At 39.2% G+C, this 20,413-nt stretch overlaps 1 protein-coding gene across 6 annotated transcripts in view; it reads right to left on the bottom strand.

Moving 5' to 3' along the window:
- The window catches only part of Asph (aspartate beta-hydroxylase), a 208,121-nt gene that overhangs the window by 53,819 nt on the left and 133,889 nt on the right, over window positions 1-20,413 (bottom strand). For all 6 annotated transcript variants that reach the window (XM_076836295.1, XM_076836296.1, XM_076836297.1 and 3 more), the window contains 4 exons: window positions 16,313-16,399; window positions 9,530-9,680; window positions 6,896-7,032; window positions 231-329 (listed from right to left, as the gene is read on the bottom strand). In XM_076836295.1, the coding sequence (XP_076692410.1) occupies window positions 231-329; window positions 6,896-7,032; window positions 9,530-9,680; window positions 16,313-16,399 (474 nt within the window). The remainder of the gene's footprint in view (window positions 1-230; window positions 330-6,895; window positions 7,033-9,529; window positions 9,681-16,312; window positions 16,400-20,413) is intronic.

Raw genomic sequence — 20,413 nt, 5'->3', positions numbered from 1 at the left:
TTTCTTCATAACATAAAGTCTTTTCTAAACAATCTCTGCTCACATGGTTGGTACTCCTATAATTACAGTGGAGGTCCATGCTGCCTGTGAATGCCATGGTCAGAGGGTGTACATTCTGAGGATGAAAAGCCTTAGCAGTGCATGCCAATCAATCTACAAGGCATAATCAAGGGTGTCCGAATGACTCAAAAGAATCAAAAGATGAAAAGAGGAAGAGGACTGATAGTTACCTTTAAATAGGGAATACTCTCAGCAATCTTGTTCTGTGCCTTCAGGATAAAGCCGTAATGCACTTTAGCAAAGCCATCATTAGGTGTCACATTCAGTACCTGAACTCAAAGAAAACAAAAAGCTATTGTGATAGATTACAAATTGCACAAATGACTGTCAAAACAAATTTTAATTAGTTTTGCTGTACTTGAACTGGATTATGATGTTACAGCTGAAAACACTATGACATTCTGTCTCACTGCAGTCATTAAACTTCAATGGCCCTATTTCCTCTCAACTCAATGTACTTTTCACATTTACATGAATGAAATGGCAATAACTGCTGAAGCATTTGCTTTAACAATGCAAATCAGCAAAATATGTGTCAATTTATAGGACTTCAATATTTTTTTTTTTAGTGAATAGGGAAAAGGGCTTTAAATTTGCTCTGTTTGAATCCAACTCTAAATGGTTATTATAGGTTGCTTTATATAATGTGCCTTATCCATTGTCTTAATTAAGAGAAAATTTATGTTTTGTATTCATACTACATAAGAAACAAATTTGAGTGCCCAGACTCTTTTAAGCACTGAAAATAAAGTTGGTGAGCAAGTACAGTATTCTGTGATAAAACCCAGGCAACTATTGAATACAAATCACATTATTGTGTATTATATATGCATTTATTAGGATTTAGTGATAAATTATGCAAATGCTTTTAATTAAGTATGAGCAATGATAAATGAAATACCATTCAACTTATGAAGATGCTTTCACAAACTAATTTATGGAACAAGAGCAAGATGAAGGTTTGAGCCATGTCAATGTACAGAAAAGATACACATGCTGTCTCTTTACCCTTGAGCCCGAGTAGGAAGAGGAAGTCACACACACCAAGGGGACCTACAGAAGGAGCATGTGCACAGAGGGGACATCACACCTTGTTGAATCCACGTGGTGCACACTACCTACATACACTTCAGTATTTCCAACTCGGACCAGGTCCTGAACCTCATCCATTCTTAAGTCCAGCCAACACAACTTCAAAGCATATTTAAAATTGTTAACAACTGTCATTTCCTTCACTGATGCTGCCCTGGTTCGGGCCTCAGCATCTCTACCTGACCTTTTTACAGGAACCTCCTGACTGCGGGTCCTCTGCACTCCTGCAGTCCACACCCCATGTGGATCCTTGAGGAACTTGCTGAGTTGTAAGTCATATCACTTCCATCCTCTGATCCATTCCACTGAGTGAACGACAAGTTCCAGGGATCCCTGCCGAGGCCAGCCTTGTGCTCCTTTCCACTCTTCTGGACTCCATTCTTACCTCTGCCCCTCTGAAGCATGCTGGACTCCTTGCTTCTCATAGCAAGCCAAGGGCACCTCTGCCTCAGGACCTTTGCACTCACAGTACTCTGCCTCAAACACTCTTCCCTCAGATAACCAGATGGCTCACTCCCTTACCAGGATGAAGGCACCCTTGCTCAAAGATCCCACCTCGGTGAAACCCACCCCTGACCCCAACCCCATCACTAGTCACCCTCCAACTTCTCTCTCTCTCCTGGTTCATTTTTCTTCTTATGTTCATCATCACCACCTGACCTATTATATATATATATATATATTTTTTTTTTTCTTCAACTAGTGAGATGTCAGCTCTACAGGGATTGTGTCTGTTTCGTTCATCCCCAATGTCCAGCACACAGAGGGTTCTCAAGACTATGGTACTCAATGTATAGATGGGCACATGGTGGGCGTTCCTCCCTAACTAGATCTCTGAAAGTGCAGGCTCTGCCTTTTCTGCATTTTCCCCAGCACTAACCTCATGCTAGATGCTTATCAGAGCTCAGTACTTCCTATCCCTGGAATGGAAGAGAACTGACACAGATCATGCTTCTGCCAGCAGAGCCATGCAGGGATTATTATAATATTAAAATTATTACAGCCACACAGATGACATTTCTGCCTACTGCAGGCACACAGCCACCATCTCAAGTCATTAACAAATTAAATCACTTACTAGGCATTTTAGAATATAAAGAACTCCAGACCACTGACATAGAAACTGAAATGAGATATACTCTTTTTTTTCCTCTGGGTCTTCTCCGTCAAGGGAGGGAGACAGATTCACACAAAGACAATGACAATACAAGATGTTAAATGTAGCTAGAGAAATAGGCAAGAGGCATCAGTATCTATAGAGAAGGGGCACATAACTCACCCTATGGTGTAGGTGACTGGGGGCAAGGTCTGAAAGGCATTTAGGGATGAATAGGAGTTCACCAAGGAAGTGGCAGATGAGAGACAATGAGGGGAGGCATTCAAGGTACAGAAGAAAGTCAGTAAAAAGGGATAGTGAGCCAGGAACAGCAAAAAGGAAGGTTGTTAAATTATAAACAGAAATCAACAAAGAGACTGGGGAAGGAGACAGAAATTGCATCAAAACACAAAAGGTCTGGATTAATTAATGTGTGAGATAATCTCTGGAGAGTAAAAAAAAAAAAAAAATCTCAAGCAACTCAACTTATATCTGTCTCTGAACTATCCTAAGTGTGAAATAGCTTGTGCTTCTCCTCCATGTGCATAGTGGAGAGTCATGTGTCACACCATGTATGAATACTACCAGGAGGGCTGCTACCCGGGCACCCAGGGCAGCTGACAGTGCTGCCTACCCACTTGATACCTTACCTGTAGGTAGTGTGCTGACTGCAGTTTAGAGGTCACTGTGAAATGAATGTGCAGGTTTTGTTGTCTCATTGAAATTAGCATGGAGATTTATGAAATTTCTAAGAAAGCTAGAATTATGGTTTGAGTAAAGTGTTCTTCGAAAGCTTGTTATATGAGACAATGCAGGAACACTCAGAGGTGAAATGATCAGGTTACGTGAGCTGTAACCTAATCGGTGGATTAACCCCTTTGATGGATTCCTAATTTGAATGGAATACATAATAAAATCATGTACAAAATGCTATATATAATATGCTATTGTTTACATATATGTATGTATGTATATGGGGGCAGAGTGAGAAAGAGAATATTGTATAGTACTATCCCTGATTTCAGGCATTCGCTGGTGTTCTTGGAAGATATTTGCCATGGATAAAGGGGTTATATTAAAAATTATATATATAATATATATAAATTATATATATAATTATAAATAGCACTGCTCACTGATATTACTAAAATGATTTTTTTTTGGGTAAAATTGCAAGATCTGTCAGTTAAATAAAATGTGAAAAGTATTTTAAATAGCATATTGTACATAATATTATTATGTATCCCATTCAAATTATGAATCCATCATAATATCATTTCATCTGAAAACTTATTTTGGAGTATGCACTGTTAACAATGTACATAATACATGTATATACCTATGGCAGGTATTTGCTTGGACACTTGCGTACACAATCAAATGAGCTTAAAGACCAGTACTGTGGGCCAGGAAAGCATGGGTGAGCTGGAGCAGAGGGAGATAGATGGTTGTGTCTGGGGTTGATGAAGGTTAAAGAGAAGGAACCTGAGCAAAGGGGATCTCAAAGTTCAGGTAAGAGATGATGAGCCTGGGTTAAAAGAGGAAAGAATTTGAAAGCTATTCAGAAGGTAAAGGGAACAGAAATTTGTGACTTGGCACTGGAACATCAACTTCATGGATGATTATAGATGTACATGATTTTTTTTGAAGGATATAGTAATTTTATTCTTTTTTTAAATTTATTTTTATTTTTATAATCAGTTACACATGACAGTAGAATGTTCTTTAATTCATTGTACACAAATGGAGAAAAGTTTTTCACTTCTCTGGTTGTATATGAAGTAGAGTCAGACCACTCATACAATAACACATTTACCTAGGGTAATGATGTCATGGACATACATTCTTTTTTTTTTTTTTTTTAAGAGAGAGAGAGAGAATTTTTAATATTTATTTTTAGTTTTTTCGGCGGACGCATCTTTGTTTGTGTATGGTGCTGAGGATCGAACCTGGGCTGCATGCATGCCAGGCGAGCGCACTACTGCTTGAGCCACATCCCCAGCCCATGGACATACATTCTTGTGTTTTCCATTAGCTCCATTTCTGAGTTAGCCTATATGGGTTTTAATGAATGAAGGATAACCTGAGGTAGGGCCAGGAAGAATCAAGAATGATGCTCAGCTTTGGACCATGATGGCTTAGGTAACTGGTATTGCCACTCACTTGCAAAGGGGACAGAGATTGAATCCCCAAAAACTATGGATAAGCAATCCACATCAAACCATTTTAGAGTCAATCTCTTTGTTGAAACCAACATCAGCAAAAGCCCAGAAAGGGAACTACCAGTGATTTTTGTAAATTTACTCAAAAATAAAAATCAATGTGAAAAAAATACAAAGTTGTAATATTAGCTTTCTGAAAATAACTTTTGATAGAGACATGAATACATTAGGATAAACTTTAAGGAAAAAGAATCCATTATATATAGCGTATTAACTTAGAAGTGAGAGGAGCAGGGGAGGCAAATTCCACACTTATATTTAGCCTATTAGTGCTTCCTTAACAAGAAACTCACTCAATTGTATATTATGGCTACATTTTAGACTTTCTGCATCCTATTATGCTCAATCAGGTGAGATTATGATTTCAAATGTAAAAACAACAGCAGGTAAATTTTATTTTTCAAGGTGAAGTAAAATGCTTCATGTATCATTTAGTGTCAGGGAGCAAGAATGACTATACTGAAGGGAGGGTTTAGAAAGGGGTAAGGACACATCCACAATGGTTTAGACACTCCACAGTCTTAGCTCCTACCCCATCCAGCCAGCACTTGGTTGGACTTTTTAGATGGAAGGGAGAGAGGGATAAAGGAAGGAAAGAAAGATGAGAAGTAGAAAAATCATGGATATGTCTGTGACAGTTGAGAGTTCTTCCACTCACAAGATCTTGAGTAAATGAAACAACACATGATGTTTTCATTAATCAAACTCTGCAAGACAAGGCTCCCTAACTGTGTTATGGCCATTAGCAAATACAATGTCTGTTTTAAGCTGATGTTTACTATGATGACTAGAGGAAAGTAGCTGGAGACATGGTGCCCAGGAAACAGAGAGAGAGAGAGAGAGAGAGAGAGAGAGAGAGAGAGAGAAGAGAGAGAGAGAGAGAGAGAGAGAGAGAGAGAGAGAGAGAGAGAGAGAGAGAACTCTGCTCACCAAGGACAAAATATATACCCCAATGGGTTGCCCTCAGGGAACCTACCTCCCCCAGCCACACCCAACCAAGATAATCCCATCCAGGGGACTAATGCACTGATTAGATTAAACCTCTTGCAGCAACCAAACATTTCGCTTCTAAACTTTCTTGCATTGTCTCACAGAGGAGCTTTTGAGGGACATCTAACATCAACACCCTACCCATGTGCTATAGAGAATCATCTCATGACCTAAAAAAGGTCTTTAGTAGATGGAGCACATTTTCAACATTGTGGACTCAATCCATCTTACATAGATATCAGTGATGCCCTAAAAAGCAAAGGTCTTATTTCTGCTCTCTCAGAAAATATAAGAATTAGGACAAGGGTAAAAAGATAGCTGCCTCAAAATTCAATGATTTTCAATTAAGCACCAACAGCAATAAACAGGCAATTTTATGTGGACCGAGTCTCTGGACAGCATATAAAACTGCTCTACTTGACAGCATTTTTAAAATAGAAGGAATCATAATTACTAACTAGGAGTAGTAGCATTTTCATGTAAACTGTGCCAGCTTAAAAACCATTGAACGACAGGCTTAAATAAAAGCACAAGGAAACGAGTTCATCTTTCTCTTTCTTTTCTTTTCTTTCTTTCTTTTTCTACCAGGGATTGAACTTAGGAGCACTACACCACTGAGCCACATCCCCAGCCCTATTTTTTATATTTTATTTAGAGACAGGGTCTCACTGAGTTGCTTAGCGCCTTGCTTTTGCTGAGGCTGGCTTTGAACTCATGATCCTCCTGTCTTGGCCTCCCGAGCCACTGGGATTATAGGTGTGCACCCCAGCACCCAGTTATCTTTCTTTTATAGGAAGGCATTCACTTTCTCCACCTGCAAAGTTCATTTGGCATCTTGTTTGCCCTGCACCAAATGAATTTCCTCATTGCCTAAAGGAGTCAGTTTTGTAGGCTTGATAGGTCCTTGGGACTTAGAAGTTATCTATTGAAATGTCCATAACAAGGTAGAAATTCTTTGAAAGGCATCCTTGCCAGAAGATCAGAAAGTCAATGCCTTTCTGAAAAGCAAGGAATCTACATGTTCAGAAAGGCCCATGATCTGCAGTTTCCCTCTAGACTGGATTCTAGTGCAGAAATGGGAAAAATAAAATTGTCTATTTTTTTACACTTAACAGAATCTGAGTTCTTCTTCTCATCGCAAAGAACTCTTTCAGAAAGGCTGTCCATGGAGTTGACAGATAGGAAGTTTAAAAAATATCACCATTACAACTGAAGGTTTTGATTTAACAAAAGCTAACTAAAATTTAAAATGTCTGATCATGGGGAAAAAAGCAAGGTGAAAATAAAGTTTAGAATATGCCAATTATAATAATACTTTCATGTTATTTAATTTAACTTAAAGAGAATGAGAGACTGGGTATAGTATATGCAATTTGCAAAGAGCATTAGAACTTAATGTTCAAGATAATGTAGTTAATAGAAGATTGATGCTCACCTCCTCATACACCTTCTTGGCGTTATCATTGTCTCCTATCAAAAGGTACCCCACTCCAAGATCATTCTTTAAAGAAGTATCACTGGGAAATAATTGAACTAATCTCTGTAGGGTAAGAAGGGAACCTCTCATGTGACCTGATTTGGGGGAAGGGAAAAAACAAAGAAATAAAAAGAGATTACATATACTTTTGGATTGAGAATATAATTCAGTAGAGATTATTCGACAAGCTAAAATCTGATTTTATAGATTAATGTTTCATTAAGTGAATTTCATGGTGCAGTTGTAATGGTGTCAATAATTGCTGTAAATACTGAACATGCTATTGATTAAAGGCATTTTAAAGACATGCTCTTTCTCTAAGTTCATCAACACTTATCTTTTTATATTAGATTCCCTCTTTAAAAAGTTTTATTTGCCAATTCCTTGTGAGAATGTTTTGCGAAGATATTCTTTGGCTTATTAACTTTAAAATTACAGATAGAGGATAGACAATTAAAATTCTTATTAATTTCAGGGTAAAGCACCTGTATAAAGCTTAGAAAGGCACCAAGTTACATAGCACAGCATTTAATTGTGACAATCTCCAATCAAAAGTGGATCCATCTCTAAGTACTGAGTGTTGAGCAAAGGATAGATCACCTAGTATTATGGGACCCTCTGGTGGACAATAGGATGCTATACACAACATGAAATCAGGAATCATGAAAATTCCAATTTCTGTTTACTGTTAAGGCTGTCTGACTGGCAATTTAAAGTATCTGGGGCCACTTGCCATTACTCCTTGCCATAGTTGGAAAGACAACCTACATAAGAGAAAACGTGCTAAATAAGATTATCATCTTTGGAAAAAAACGATTATCTAAAGTGCTTAGTTGCCCACAAATCAAATATTAGCCAACAATGTGGCAGGACAAAAAAAAAAAAAAAAAAGCTAAGCTGTCTACTCCCCTAAGAAACTATCTGGCACAAAGCATCACCAATTTAGCCCACATGGCCTGGTCCACTGCTGACCAATCGTATTCCAGTCAGAATTCTCAGATGAGTTGAACAGCCAGTCATTTCCTTGTAAATAAATCTGGGTCTAATTTTCTGCCCTTTTCCTTCTCCCTGCCTGCCCAGCTAGGCTCACTGCTTTTTTTCTGCTTCTAAACTTCTCCTGTCAACCACAATACAGATGTAGATTTAAAAAAAAAAAAAAAATCCTGTGCAGCTATCTGCAGCCTGTGCCTTTCCCTGTGTATCATGGACCCTGTCCTATTGTGAGCCAAATGCACTATCGTGCAAATGGCCAACTGCCTCCAATCCTCTTCAGGTGAAATCATTTCATTCCATTCCCAGGAGAAGTCCATATTCAAATATCAAAGGACTGTGAGGAGAGGGTTAGATTTCTTCATAGACAGTCTTCTTCCAAGGGTTGGAAATAGGATAGGGCAAGTGAGCACTCAGCACAAAAGCTGACCTCCAAAATATCCATCATTCTGAATTGAATAATATTTTAACATATCCTTTAAAATACTCAAAATTAATGTAAAAACATCCAAGGTGAACAAAACACTAACATTTTAAAGTTAGAATCATTAACGGGGCTAACTAGCACCATGATGGAAGTGGAGGCAAAGGGAAAACTCAGCAATCCTGATCGTGCATCCTGGGCAGTGCCTCCTCTGCCACCCTGAGTCCAGCCTGGCCTTTCTTGTCCTGTTTTTGTGTTGCACATTACCCTTCCCCTGATCTGGACTTTCTGGACACAAGTCTAATTGGTGGTTTCTTGCTGTTTTTATTGACACTGGGCTCTGCTCTTGTTACTTCTGCAAAAGTGACACAATCACCCTTTATTCCATGTCTCTGAGAAGTGACAAAAGGGTCAGCTCAGCCTGGACTGTTACTTACTTGAGCTTTCACCAAGTGACACTGAGAATCCATCTATGCAATGATGCAGTCAGCCAAGTACCTATCTCAGCAGTGACACCTAGTGTAAATCCTTCCCTGCTTGTTTAAATGTTAGGCAAAGAGACTCACAAGCCTGGCTGAAAGGAAGGTAGTTAGTTAGTTTTCCTTGCCCTTGATACTTGGGAACCTGGGTCAGTCAAGACTGTGGTCTTTCCATGTTCTAACACTGCTTTTAAGTCTTTGCAAATTTCCTTTATGATTAAAAGTGTATTTTCTAGCATTTTCCTTGGAATAGGTCCAAATTTTACATGTAGAAGGTGGGAGTGCCTGGAACTCCCAACATTCCTTGACAAAAAGCATGCTACTGATAATTTCAACCTCCAGGAACCAGTTTCATATAGTTAAGAGTGAGAAGAATCTGGCATCACAGATAGAGTGATTAATTTGTTTGCTATGGCTCCCTGAGCAAGTTATCTAAGCTCTCTGCATTCTATTTGCCTCAAATGGAGGGGGGCAAGGAAGGTGTAAAAATACCACCTGCATCTTTGTATTTATTGAGGCTGGAATTGCTGTTTCAGTTTTAGAGATGGTCAGTCTAAGGTTGTTGAGAAACTACTTGAAATTAGTGACAGACCTGAGGTTTCCTTCCAGTGACTTATCTCCTCTCAAGTGTTCATGGCCTCCAGGCTGGAGGCAGAGACTTGCTGTTTCCTCCTGAATTAACCCTTACTGCATCCTCACCTAGAAATTGCTGTCGTTCTGAGCGCCGCTTCAGACTCAGCTTCACCAGGTCTGTGGGGACATCAGGCAGACTGGTCACCTCTTGGTAGGTCTCAATGGCCTTGCGCAGTACCTCATTGCTCCTCCTCTTCTCAGCCAAATCATCTTCACACTAGAGGAAGGACCCAGACTACATCAATCTCCCATGACCAGCTACATTTCTAAGTACCCAAAATATTCATAAAAAGTTAACTTCTGGACGTGCTTTAAAAGAAATTCAAGATGGATTAACCTTTTATCTTTATCAAGAAAAAAGATACAAACAAAAGACAACAATATAATCATTTAATAATATTAATAATAATAAGTTAGCTACCAAGCTAACTTTTAAAAAAGAATACCATAAAAGTCAAATAATGCTGGGGCTGATGGAGATACATCATATTCCACACTAACACCACATTGACAGGTCTCCAGCCCACAGCTCCTGTTTTCATTGGTGGATTTCTGTGCTCGCTCTCTCATGCATTCATGCATCCAGCAGCTATTTTGAGGGGGAGTAAGGCGTCATTTTTTGCATGTGGCAGACAAACTGAACAAAACAGACAAAGCTATTTTCTCATTTTGCTTCCACTTCATAAATGAGAGAAACACAAAATGCAAATAAAGATGTCATGAGTTTGAAGGCCAAGAGTGCTGTAGACCAAAAAAGGAGCAGGCTGAAGAGTGCTGAGTAGGGTGACAGGCAGGTTACCAGTTTAGTCAGGGCAGCCAAGAGGGCCTGAAAGGAAGAGAGCAGGCTATCCAGGGGAACAGTGTTCAGGAAGACAGAATGGTATGAACAGCGACTCTGAGGTAGGAGTGAGGTATAGAGGAAAGTGGAGAGGAGGAGGGAGGCCCAGTGTGAGCTATGGCTGATGCAGGGCTGGTAAGATACTGAAATTGCTACTACACTCAGAAAGATGGAGAGACATCGGGCATTTGACATGGTCTGATGTACATAAGGGATCATGCTGGCAGCCATTTCTAGAATAAGCTGAGGGGATGGAGGAGAACCAGGGACCCCAGGCAGGACCCCAGGTAGAAGGCAGATATGGATGAGAGTGATCTGGTCAAAGGGGCAGTAACGAAGGTGGTAGGAAGCAATTAGATTACAAGTACATATTGAAAGTCAGAACCAACCAATTTACAGATGGTATGAATGTAGGATAGGAAAAGAAGAGAGAGATCAATGATGAATTGGAGGTTACTGGCTTAAATGATTACCATGGAAGTGTCATTATGTGGGAATGGGAGGATAGGACAGAAGCAGGTTTGAGGATGTAAAGAATCAGGAGCTCAGTTCTGGATATATTAAACTCCAATGGCAAGGGGAGATATTGACTAGAAGGTGCATATATAAGTTCAGGGGGGAGGTCAGGGTTAGAGACATACTCTTCAGAATCATTAAGGATGGATATAGTATTCAAAGAAGAGTTATAAGAGTAGACAGAAAAAAGAAGAGGTCTGGGAAATGAGCATCCCAAATTTCCAGTGTTTCAAGGTCATTAGAGGTCAGGAAGACAAAGGAACACCAGCCAAAATGACAGTGAAGAGGGAGGTCAGAAGAAAATAGTAAGAAAACATTCTGGTATTCTGGAGACCAAGCGAAAGAAAGGTTTCAAGAGAATGAGATCAAGGGTGTTAAAAGCAGCTGGAAGGTTAGAGCAGATGAGAACTGAGATGAGATCACACTGGACCGGGCAGTACAGAGCCTCTGATGGCCTTGGTCAGCTGTTCTCACTGGCCAGCTGGGGACACACACCTGGATGGAACACATTCAAGAGACATGGGAGGATGGGTGAAGACAACTCTTTCAAGAAGTCTGGCTATAAATGGGAGAAAAGAAACAGGCCAGTAGGTAGAGGGGAATGTAGAGACAGGGAAAGATTATTAAAGACGGGATATAACAAAGTATGTTTCCAAGTGGATGAAAAAAGATTCAGTAGAGAGGGAAAATCTGAAGATGAAAAAGGAAGACAAAAAATTTGAACAAAGTCCTCCAGCAGGTAAAAGGAAAAGGAACCAAAAATGTGCATCCAGGGCAACAGGAAGGGAAGGCAGAGCAGACAGACACAGGTGTAGGTAGGCTGGTGCAGGTGGGTTGTCAGTGTAATAGTGTGAACACATGGAAACTCTTTGGACACTTTTATTTTCTTAGTGAAAATATAAGTAAGATTCATAGTTGGATATTGAGAATGGAGAATGAAATACCGGAGATAAGAGGAGGAAAATGTGTCAAAATGGTCATCAATAGCTCATTGGATTTAGTAGACTATAATTTAAAGACTACCATTTAAGGAAAAATGATACTAGTTACATGCTAAAAGTAGCATATATAAAATTTTTAATTAGGACATGTAAACATGTCCTACTTACTTAACATGTTTCTCTTGTTAAAATAAATTGTGTGCTGGGTCAATACACAGACATCTGAAGAACCTAAACAAAGCCTTACTCCACCATTTGAGGACTTGATAAGAAAATGATCCATCTCACACCCATCCTCAAGTGATGGGGTCTAGGCTTGAAGCAGTGGTGACAGGACTCATGAGAAAGGAAAAAAGGTAAGATCAAAATTCCAAAGGTTAGAAAAGAGCAGTTCATCCTGGCTTGATAGAAATGATGCTTCAGACCATTCAACTACCTTTTCAACCAATCTGTAAGTGGTTTTCCAGAATAAAACTTTTCAGAGAGAACGTCCAATGTCAATGACCCATATTGGCTTTTCAGTGTAGGTTCATATCTAGCTTTTCTGTTTAGCCATCACCTTCATGTGAATTTGACTAGAGTGAATTAACTCCCTAGACTGTGAACATTGTTGGATGACTTACTAGAAACAGTTCAAGAGCTTCAGAGAGGCCTATTGAGACTAGACTTTCAAGTTCACTCTCCATTTGGAATCTACAAAGTTATCAAACATAGTCTGGAATGGGGCTCTACGCAAGGTTAGAGGAAGAGCAAATGCCTATCATGATAATCCCTCTCTATAGAGACAGGAATAAACTTTTAAGCTCAATCTGGAAAGACAGAAAGATGATACAATCCATCCCTTGATACAATGATACAATATGTCTTGTTCCATCCCTTGAGCTCCAGGGTACTTGCTTTTAATGAAGTATAAGCATTTTATAACATCTAGAATTGGGAAAATATCAGTACTAAAGTGGCATATAATTCTTTAAATAACTCCCAAATGAAACTAGTAGCACTTGCTCTGAAAGTCAGAATTGTACTTATTGATTTTTTTTTAATCAGTCAAGCATCTGTAGATAAAACAAGCTGGACTGGAACTGAACATTTGTTATAGGACGTTAACATTGCAAGGCCTTTTGTTGAAGAACTAATCCACCCAGCCAACCTTCCTAGGAGATTTGTCATTTTCTGCCTCAGAGGCATTAATGGTTTGTGAAAGATGATAAAGTGAATTGAGTTTATAATTCAAGATTTTTTTTTTGTCCCATGTTCAGTAACTTGTTCAGAATTGATTTTCACAGTGGTCCAAAGAATAAGACAGTATCAGTGCTACTATAGAAATAATAGTATTGTAGTTTGCACTTGACTTGAGGTTGATGAATTTTAAAAATTGGTTGGAATGTTCTGAAGTAATTGTTTAATCTGCTAACAAAGAATGAAAGTCATAATTTATTTCTCCCTATAAAACCCATCTTCTGTTGAATTTTTGTTTTAAAACTCTTATGAAATTAAGGTTTCCCTTAAATTACTCTATTAAAATTTAATTTACCATGTCTAAATTTTGCTTTATGCTACATTAATGTTAATATAATAACATCTGTAGCATAATGGTTTAGAGATAAAAAATATTGCATGAGGACTAAATGTCAAATTCCTTCTGTGAAATAAGAAAATAAATACAGAAACCACCATGTTTTAAAACCACTGCATTTATTTAGACTTTGGTACCCACAATTAAAATCATATATAAAGAAAAATTTCAAAGCACAGAACATTTTTATCACAATTAAGTTATCATTTGCATAAACCATTTCTACCTAGTTAATATGCTTTCCTTACATCAAAAGACTTAATGCCAGTGACAAAACACATCACTTATTTGGACAGGATTGATCTTTTGGTAAGAAACACATGATATCATAAGAGTAATACAGTGTAGCAATTTTAGAGAAAATAATTTACAAAACTCAATATAGTTGGTATCTGTTATGACTGCTCTAGCCTGTGGGCAAGAGGAACTTATTTGTACTAATATTTTTCAAAAATTTGATTTATTAAAATGTACTTAATAAAAATTTAATTAATTACATTTTAAAGAGGCGAATATAACAATCTGAATCTCCAGTGGCCACTACCTTTAGCTCAGAGCAAGACATATTGCTCACTGTGAGTGTCCTACCCAGGTGTCTGCATGGATACCCTCCAGACAAACACTGTCAACTCCTCCTCAGTCTGAAAAACCTTGGTTAGCTCTGCATCCATCATTTCCCAGCAGTGTTGATGCTCTCATGCCCCCAGGAATGACAGTAGGTGCTTTACTGTCTTGACTTTTGTATACCAGCTTTAGCTTTCTTACTCCATACATCCAGCTGTTTCCTTGATATGTTCTCTAGAATGTCTAATAAACACTGAAATCTGAAGACCAAAAGCAAACTCTTGATTTTAGCATCTCTCCAAATTTGTTCTTCCTGGCCAGTAATCAATATTATTTGGTTTTAATGAAGTATAAGCATAATTGATATTATTCTCTCTTGTCAGATGGCCAAACCAAAAAACCAGGAGTCATCCTTGGATCTTCTCTTTTTCTGACCCTTCCATCTAATCCATCACTAAGTTCTTTTGACTCCATCACCTACACATTGCCCTGTGTCCATGGTCATGACCACAGTCCAAGCCACAAGCACCTCTTGCGCTCACTGAAGTGGCCTCTTGTTCTTTGTGCATCTACTTTCGCTCTCATAATCCACTGCCACCCAGCAACCAAAGTAATCTTAATCAAAAATAACCAGGCTGTCACACCGCAGGCATAACACTTCTCCAAAAGCTTCTTAGCTCATGAAGAATAAATCTATAGAACTTTGGCCTCATTGTCCCACCCTTCTGTGCCTTAGTATATCCCTTTTTCTGTTTGGGTTTATTATGCCAAAACTGTTTCTATCCATCATGGCCTTTGTCTTGATGTTCCCTCTGCCCAGACAACTTATTCCACAACCTTGCCATAGCTCAGCACATACCACCTCTCTAGAGAGCTCTTTTCTGACCACTTTTTCCAAAGTGACATTTGCCCTGTCGTTTCCAATCACATTACCTGCAACCAAAAAATCTTCATAGGTTTGCTCTTATTAGGCAATATGATCAAATATGTTTATTTTTAACACATCATAATATTCATTCAGCATATATTTATTTAAAGAGACTTTCAAAGCTTTGCTCACATGTTACCTCCTCAGTGAGCTTTTCTCTGTCATTCTTCCCACTAATTCAACCCCCTTCCATGTCTAATGGCAGTTTCCTGCTTTAAGTTTGTTCTCTTTAGCATTTATCTCTAGCAAACATAGATTAAACCAGAACTAACACACAGCGCCAGGGATCTCACCAAACATATTTTAAATAAGTAACATTAAAAATATCTTCCACTAGAATATAAGATCCACAAGGAAGACTTTAGTGTGTTCACTATATCACATTCTGAATAATTTTCAATTTTCTGTACATTGTAATGTTTAATATCTCAGAAAATCTTAGAAAGACTGCTGTCTGGCCATCCAAGAGACAGCAAGTGAGCAAGTTTTGATATGCAAAGTAATCAATCCAGAGCTAAACCTCCTCTACCTGGCCCATGTACCATGGGAGGCAATAGTCCTGTGCTTTCATCAACGTAGCCAGGTACTTGGCAACTGGAAACTAGTCCTACAGCTCAGGGTCTGACAAAATTACTCCAACTAGCCAACCCTAACTGCTCAACCTACTCTACCTTGCTTTTCCATGGAAACCCCAACAAAGGCTGCAGCTTAAACCTTCCCCTTGAGCTCTGTCATCTGCCTCCTGAGCACTCTGGCATTTTCCCACTTGGCCCTGCGTGGCGTGGGGGACTCCCATCTGTAGGACAGGAGTATAATAAACTTTGTTTTCTCCCGAGTCTTTCCTGTGACTCCTTTTGTGGCCACAGTTGAATGAGAATCTCATAAAAGAATATAAAATTGATACTTCCAAGGCCTGCAACTGTACCTGGCACAGATGGGTTCATGTGGTAACAGGTAATATGGCCAAATTCATGAATGGAGGAGGTGGAATGAAGAAAACCAGATGAAGACACAGTGGGAGTGGGAGAGGGGGAGGTGGTGGCTGGTAAGAAATTAGTCAGTTGAAAGAGACTATTGAGAAAACAAAGTACATCCTATTTTATATTTTTAAAAACTCTGTCTTAAGCATACGTGCAACCTCTTGTTATATAACTGAGAGTCTTGAAGCTCTGAGGAAACCGAATGAAAAATGGTATGGTGGCCTCCATGGAATGGGCCAAGGGGTGATAGAAAACTGACACATGTTTTACTCTTTGTTTTCTCTTCAAAACCAAAGGCAAGCCATATGGATGCTACTAGACTCAGTAGTATATAATGTGAAATGAATTGTCTTATTTAAAGTAGTATTTGGTGCCTGGGTTTAAGTATATACATGAGAAACCTACTCTGTATAGAAATTGGAAGGGGAACTGAGAACATGCAAATAATGCAGACTGAAAAAAATTGATTACACAGAGCACATGAACATAGAAGTGTTCTGGAATACCTGTGCCTTCCCGTATCTTGCTCGTGGACTCTGAGGGTATTTGCGCACTAGTTCTTCAAATGCATTCACGGCTTCCTCGATTTTTCCCTGTTAGATGCAATCACATAAATACAATAAATTCAAAATATATGATGTTATTCAATAGTGATTCTGTCCGATTTTTTTTTTAATTTCTGAATTTAAGAACTTTGACCTGTAATTTTTCTTAAAGCTGTATTATGCCTGGGAATGGTGGTACATGCCTGTAATCCTTGCATACTTGAAGCAGGAGGATTGTATGTTCAAAGCCAGCCTTAGTAATTTGGCAAGGCCCTAAGCAACTTAGTGAGACCCTATCTCTAAATAAAAAACAAAAAGGGCTGGGGATATGGCTCAGTGGTAAGCATCTCAGGGTCCAATCCATGGTACAAATAAATACATAAATAAATAAGCTGTATTATGGATAACTGTAACTAAATATGAAAACAATATACTCAAATTTTAAAAAGAAGTATACTGACAATGATGTAATATGCATCTTTGTTACAAAAATTGAACTTTTCCTAAATATATAGTTCCTACATGCTTTCTCAAAGATGTTAAGGTTTTAAATGAGGGAAAAACTGCTGGCAGTAGAATGTCTTGGGTCTTTAAGAGGCAATGGAACATCTCATCACAGCTCTGAAGCATCTGTGAAAAGGTTGAGGAACAAATACACAGGATGAGAAGGTCATTTAGCCACCCGTTGTTCCTGGGGAAACATCAGGGTTGATCATCAGGCTGATAATCAGTAGGACCTTTTCTCCTGGGTTACTGGGTCCCCAGCACCACAGACAGTTCCTCCTATCCAGGAAGGCCCTGTGAGTGAATGAAGGATGAAGGAGGGTCCTCCCAGGAGGGAGAGTAGAAGAGGAGGTAGGGAGGAAAGGAAGCCAGACAGAGGGGTGCAGGGTAGGACAGGATGAATCTGAGTCAGAGCAACATCCTTAGGGTGTACGGTGCCTGCAAGTCAGTCCACTGCGGCAAGGGGAGGAAATATTCAAATTTCATCTACTTGTATTGTTTATCTCATGTTTGTTTCACAACCAGTCAATGTGCCCAGGCTTGAGCAGTCACATCAACCTCAGGCATATCTGTGTCCATGGAGGCCAACCCCTGCCAGCCCCCACCAACACCACACAGTGGCCTAGAGTCTCTTTTCAATCTATGCCACCTCAGGGGCCTGCCATGGTGGCTTCCCTTAACAAAGGTTCGTTGTGAACATTCTTGAGATTAAATATCAACTCCTCTTGGGTGAGAGGAGGGCACACATTCACAGGCCATAAGGTTGAGGAAGAAATACACAGGATGGGAGGGCCACTTAGCCATGGCACCTGTTGTTGCCCATGGAAACATCAGAATTGATTTGGCTTATTCAGCCAACTGGAGCACATCTCTGCCTCTATCAACTCCCCTTTCAAAGCTTACATGGGGACATAAGAAGATGGTCCAAGTGCCTTTGGTAGAGCTTCTGACTACTACTGCATGAATAGAAAGGGAGGACATGTGACAGGAATCTTGGCGGGAGTCTGCCATTAGGGATAAGGTCCCCTCCATCTCATTCCATCCAAATACCATTCGACAGTGTGAAGAAATGTCTCTTGGCTTCCAATGGATGGCAGCATGTTATGGTTTGGATTTTAAATGTCCCTAAGGCTCATCTGTTGGAGGCTTGTTCCTCAGATGGAAGTGCTACTAGGATGTGGTCGACCTTTTAGGAGGCGGGGTTTAGTAGGAAGTTAGGTCACTGGGGAGAGTGTCCTTGAAGGGGACTAGGGGACACCAGATTTTTCCTCTTTCTTTGATTCCTGGCCACTGTGAGGTGAGCAGCTTCTCTGCCACTTGCTCACTGCCATCATATGCCGCTTTGACACATATCTGTGTCCATGGAGGCCAACCCAGACAGGCCATGAAACTGACCATGATAGGAAACCATGATCCAAAATAAATCTTGTCGTCTTTTCAGTTGATGATTTCAGGTAACGATGCCGCAGTGATCGAAAGTTGACTGGCACTTACTAGTCAAGGATACTAAAATCCATGGGATAGAGATTTTAGAAGCTGAAGCTTCCCCAATACTTCAGCTCTATAAATCCGTAAATCCATTCAGCCCATACGTAAATACAAAATCACCGTGATTTATATGGTTTGACCTACACTGAGTGGAGCATTCCTGTAACAAAATGTACCTAAAAAATATGGCTGTCCAAAGCAAACTGCTGATAGGTTTCATCAGCCTGTTTTGGAAGTGTATCAGGTTTCTTTCATTTCAGCCCTCTCTTTTATTGCAAGCTGGCAGTACTTCTGCTGACAGAATATTCTCAAATGTCTGTGGGTCTCTTACATATATCACTGGAATTCACATCACTGAACACTGAAGTGCTTCCACAGATCCCTCCTGTATAACTTTATCTCTATTCTGACTTCTTCTGAGATGGCTGAGTAGATCCAAAAGTCACACACCTAATCTCTTCCGGAAAAGGTACTCTGCTGTACCAATGGATTTCTCTCCAGTTGTCTTAAAACAGTGAATTTCCTAATGTTAGCATCTTTTGCAACTGGGATTGGCTGAGAAGTTGCCAAAACAGTCAAGTGCTACTTCTTTTTTCTTAACAGGTTTTTCTTCATTTTATCTCCTTTCTCTCATATTTTAATATAAGCAGCAAAAAAGAAACTAGGCTGTACTTTCAACACTTTGCATGGAAATCCCCTCAGCTAAATATTCAAATTTATTGCTTAAAAGTTTTCTCATAACTGTAAAAACACAATTCCGATAAGTTTTCTGCAACTACATAACAAGGGTCACCTTTCCTGTAGTTTTTAATATATTCCTTATTTTCTTCTGGGTAACTTACCAGATGAGCCTTTAATATCTGTATTTCTGTTGTATTATGCTCAGGATGATATATGTATTCTCTAAGATTACAGATGCTCTCTCTAATATGTTCCTCACTTTCTCCTGAACTTCCTTAGAAACCATTTTAACATCCGTATTTCTACCAATAATTTGTTTAGGGCAAAACAGGCTTTTTCTATCATACATCTCAAAATTCTTCCAACCTCTCCCCCTTACCCAATCCCAAAGCCACTTTCACATTTTTAGGTATTTGTTACACTCTAACTGCCCAGTACCAAAATCTGTATGAGTTTCCTATGGATGCTGTTCCAGACTACCACAAACTTGATAGCTTAAAACAAGAGAAATCTGTTCTCTCACAGTTCTGGGAAGCAAATATCCAAATCAGTCCCTCTGGGCTGAAATCAAGATGTTGGCAGGGCCATACTCTCTCCAGAGACTGCAGGGGAAAAAAATCTACATTTTGTCTCTTGCCAATAGGTCTGGCTTGTGGCTATCTCACTCCAATCCCATTTCTATTTTCCTTTTCTATGTGTATGCCACCTTCTATTTTGCCTGCATCCAATTTCCCTCTGTTCTTCTCTTATTAAAAAAAAAAAAAAAACAACAACATGATTTCGTTTAGGGGGCCAAGTGAATAATCCAGGATAATCTCTAGCTCAAGAACTTTAGCTTAGTCATATATGCAAAGATACTTTTCCCAAATAATGTACCATTGACGGGTTCCAGGGATCAGCATGTGCTTCTCTCTTGGGAGGCCACTGTCATCCAATTACTTATGTATACAACTTAAACTGCAAGTATCACTATGCGAAATGTACCACTGTCAGATTTAAAACACAAGCAGAAATATATTCATATAAAATTTGATAAAGCATGTTGTTCTCCTTCAACACCATCAAAGTTGTAAAAATAATGGAATATCTGGGCTCTGTCCTAGGCATCTTTTGGATCCCCTCAAGACAGAGGCTGAGTGACTTCCCTACGTGATCATCAGTTCTGCTCCTACATTAGCTAGCTGTAGTGCTAATTTGTCTACTTTTAGTACAAAGAAGTTTTTTTTTTTCCTCAGAATACATGGTTCTGAACACCATTGTGCAATTTTTTATTTAAAAAAAAAACAGTGCTTATGAAGAATTGCCAAAAAATGAAATGTCCTTAATTTTTGTCTTAGGACAAAGATAGTTCATTGGAGAAAGATGTGGGCCACATTGCTTTGGCATAAG

Source organism: Callospermophilus lateralis, chromosome 16, assembly GCF_048772815.1.
Source record: "Callospermophilus lateralis isolate mCalLat2 chromosome 16, mCalLat2.hap1, whole genome shotgun sequence".
In the NCBI taxonomy this organism is placed as follows: domain Eukaryota; kingdom Metazoa; phylum Chordata; class Mammalia; order Rodentia; family Sciuridae; genus Callospermophilus; species Callospermophilus lateralis.
The sequence above is the reverse complement of the archived record's forward strand: the minus strand, read 5'-3'. Positions and strand labels throughout refer to the sequence as shown.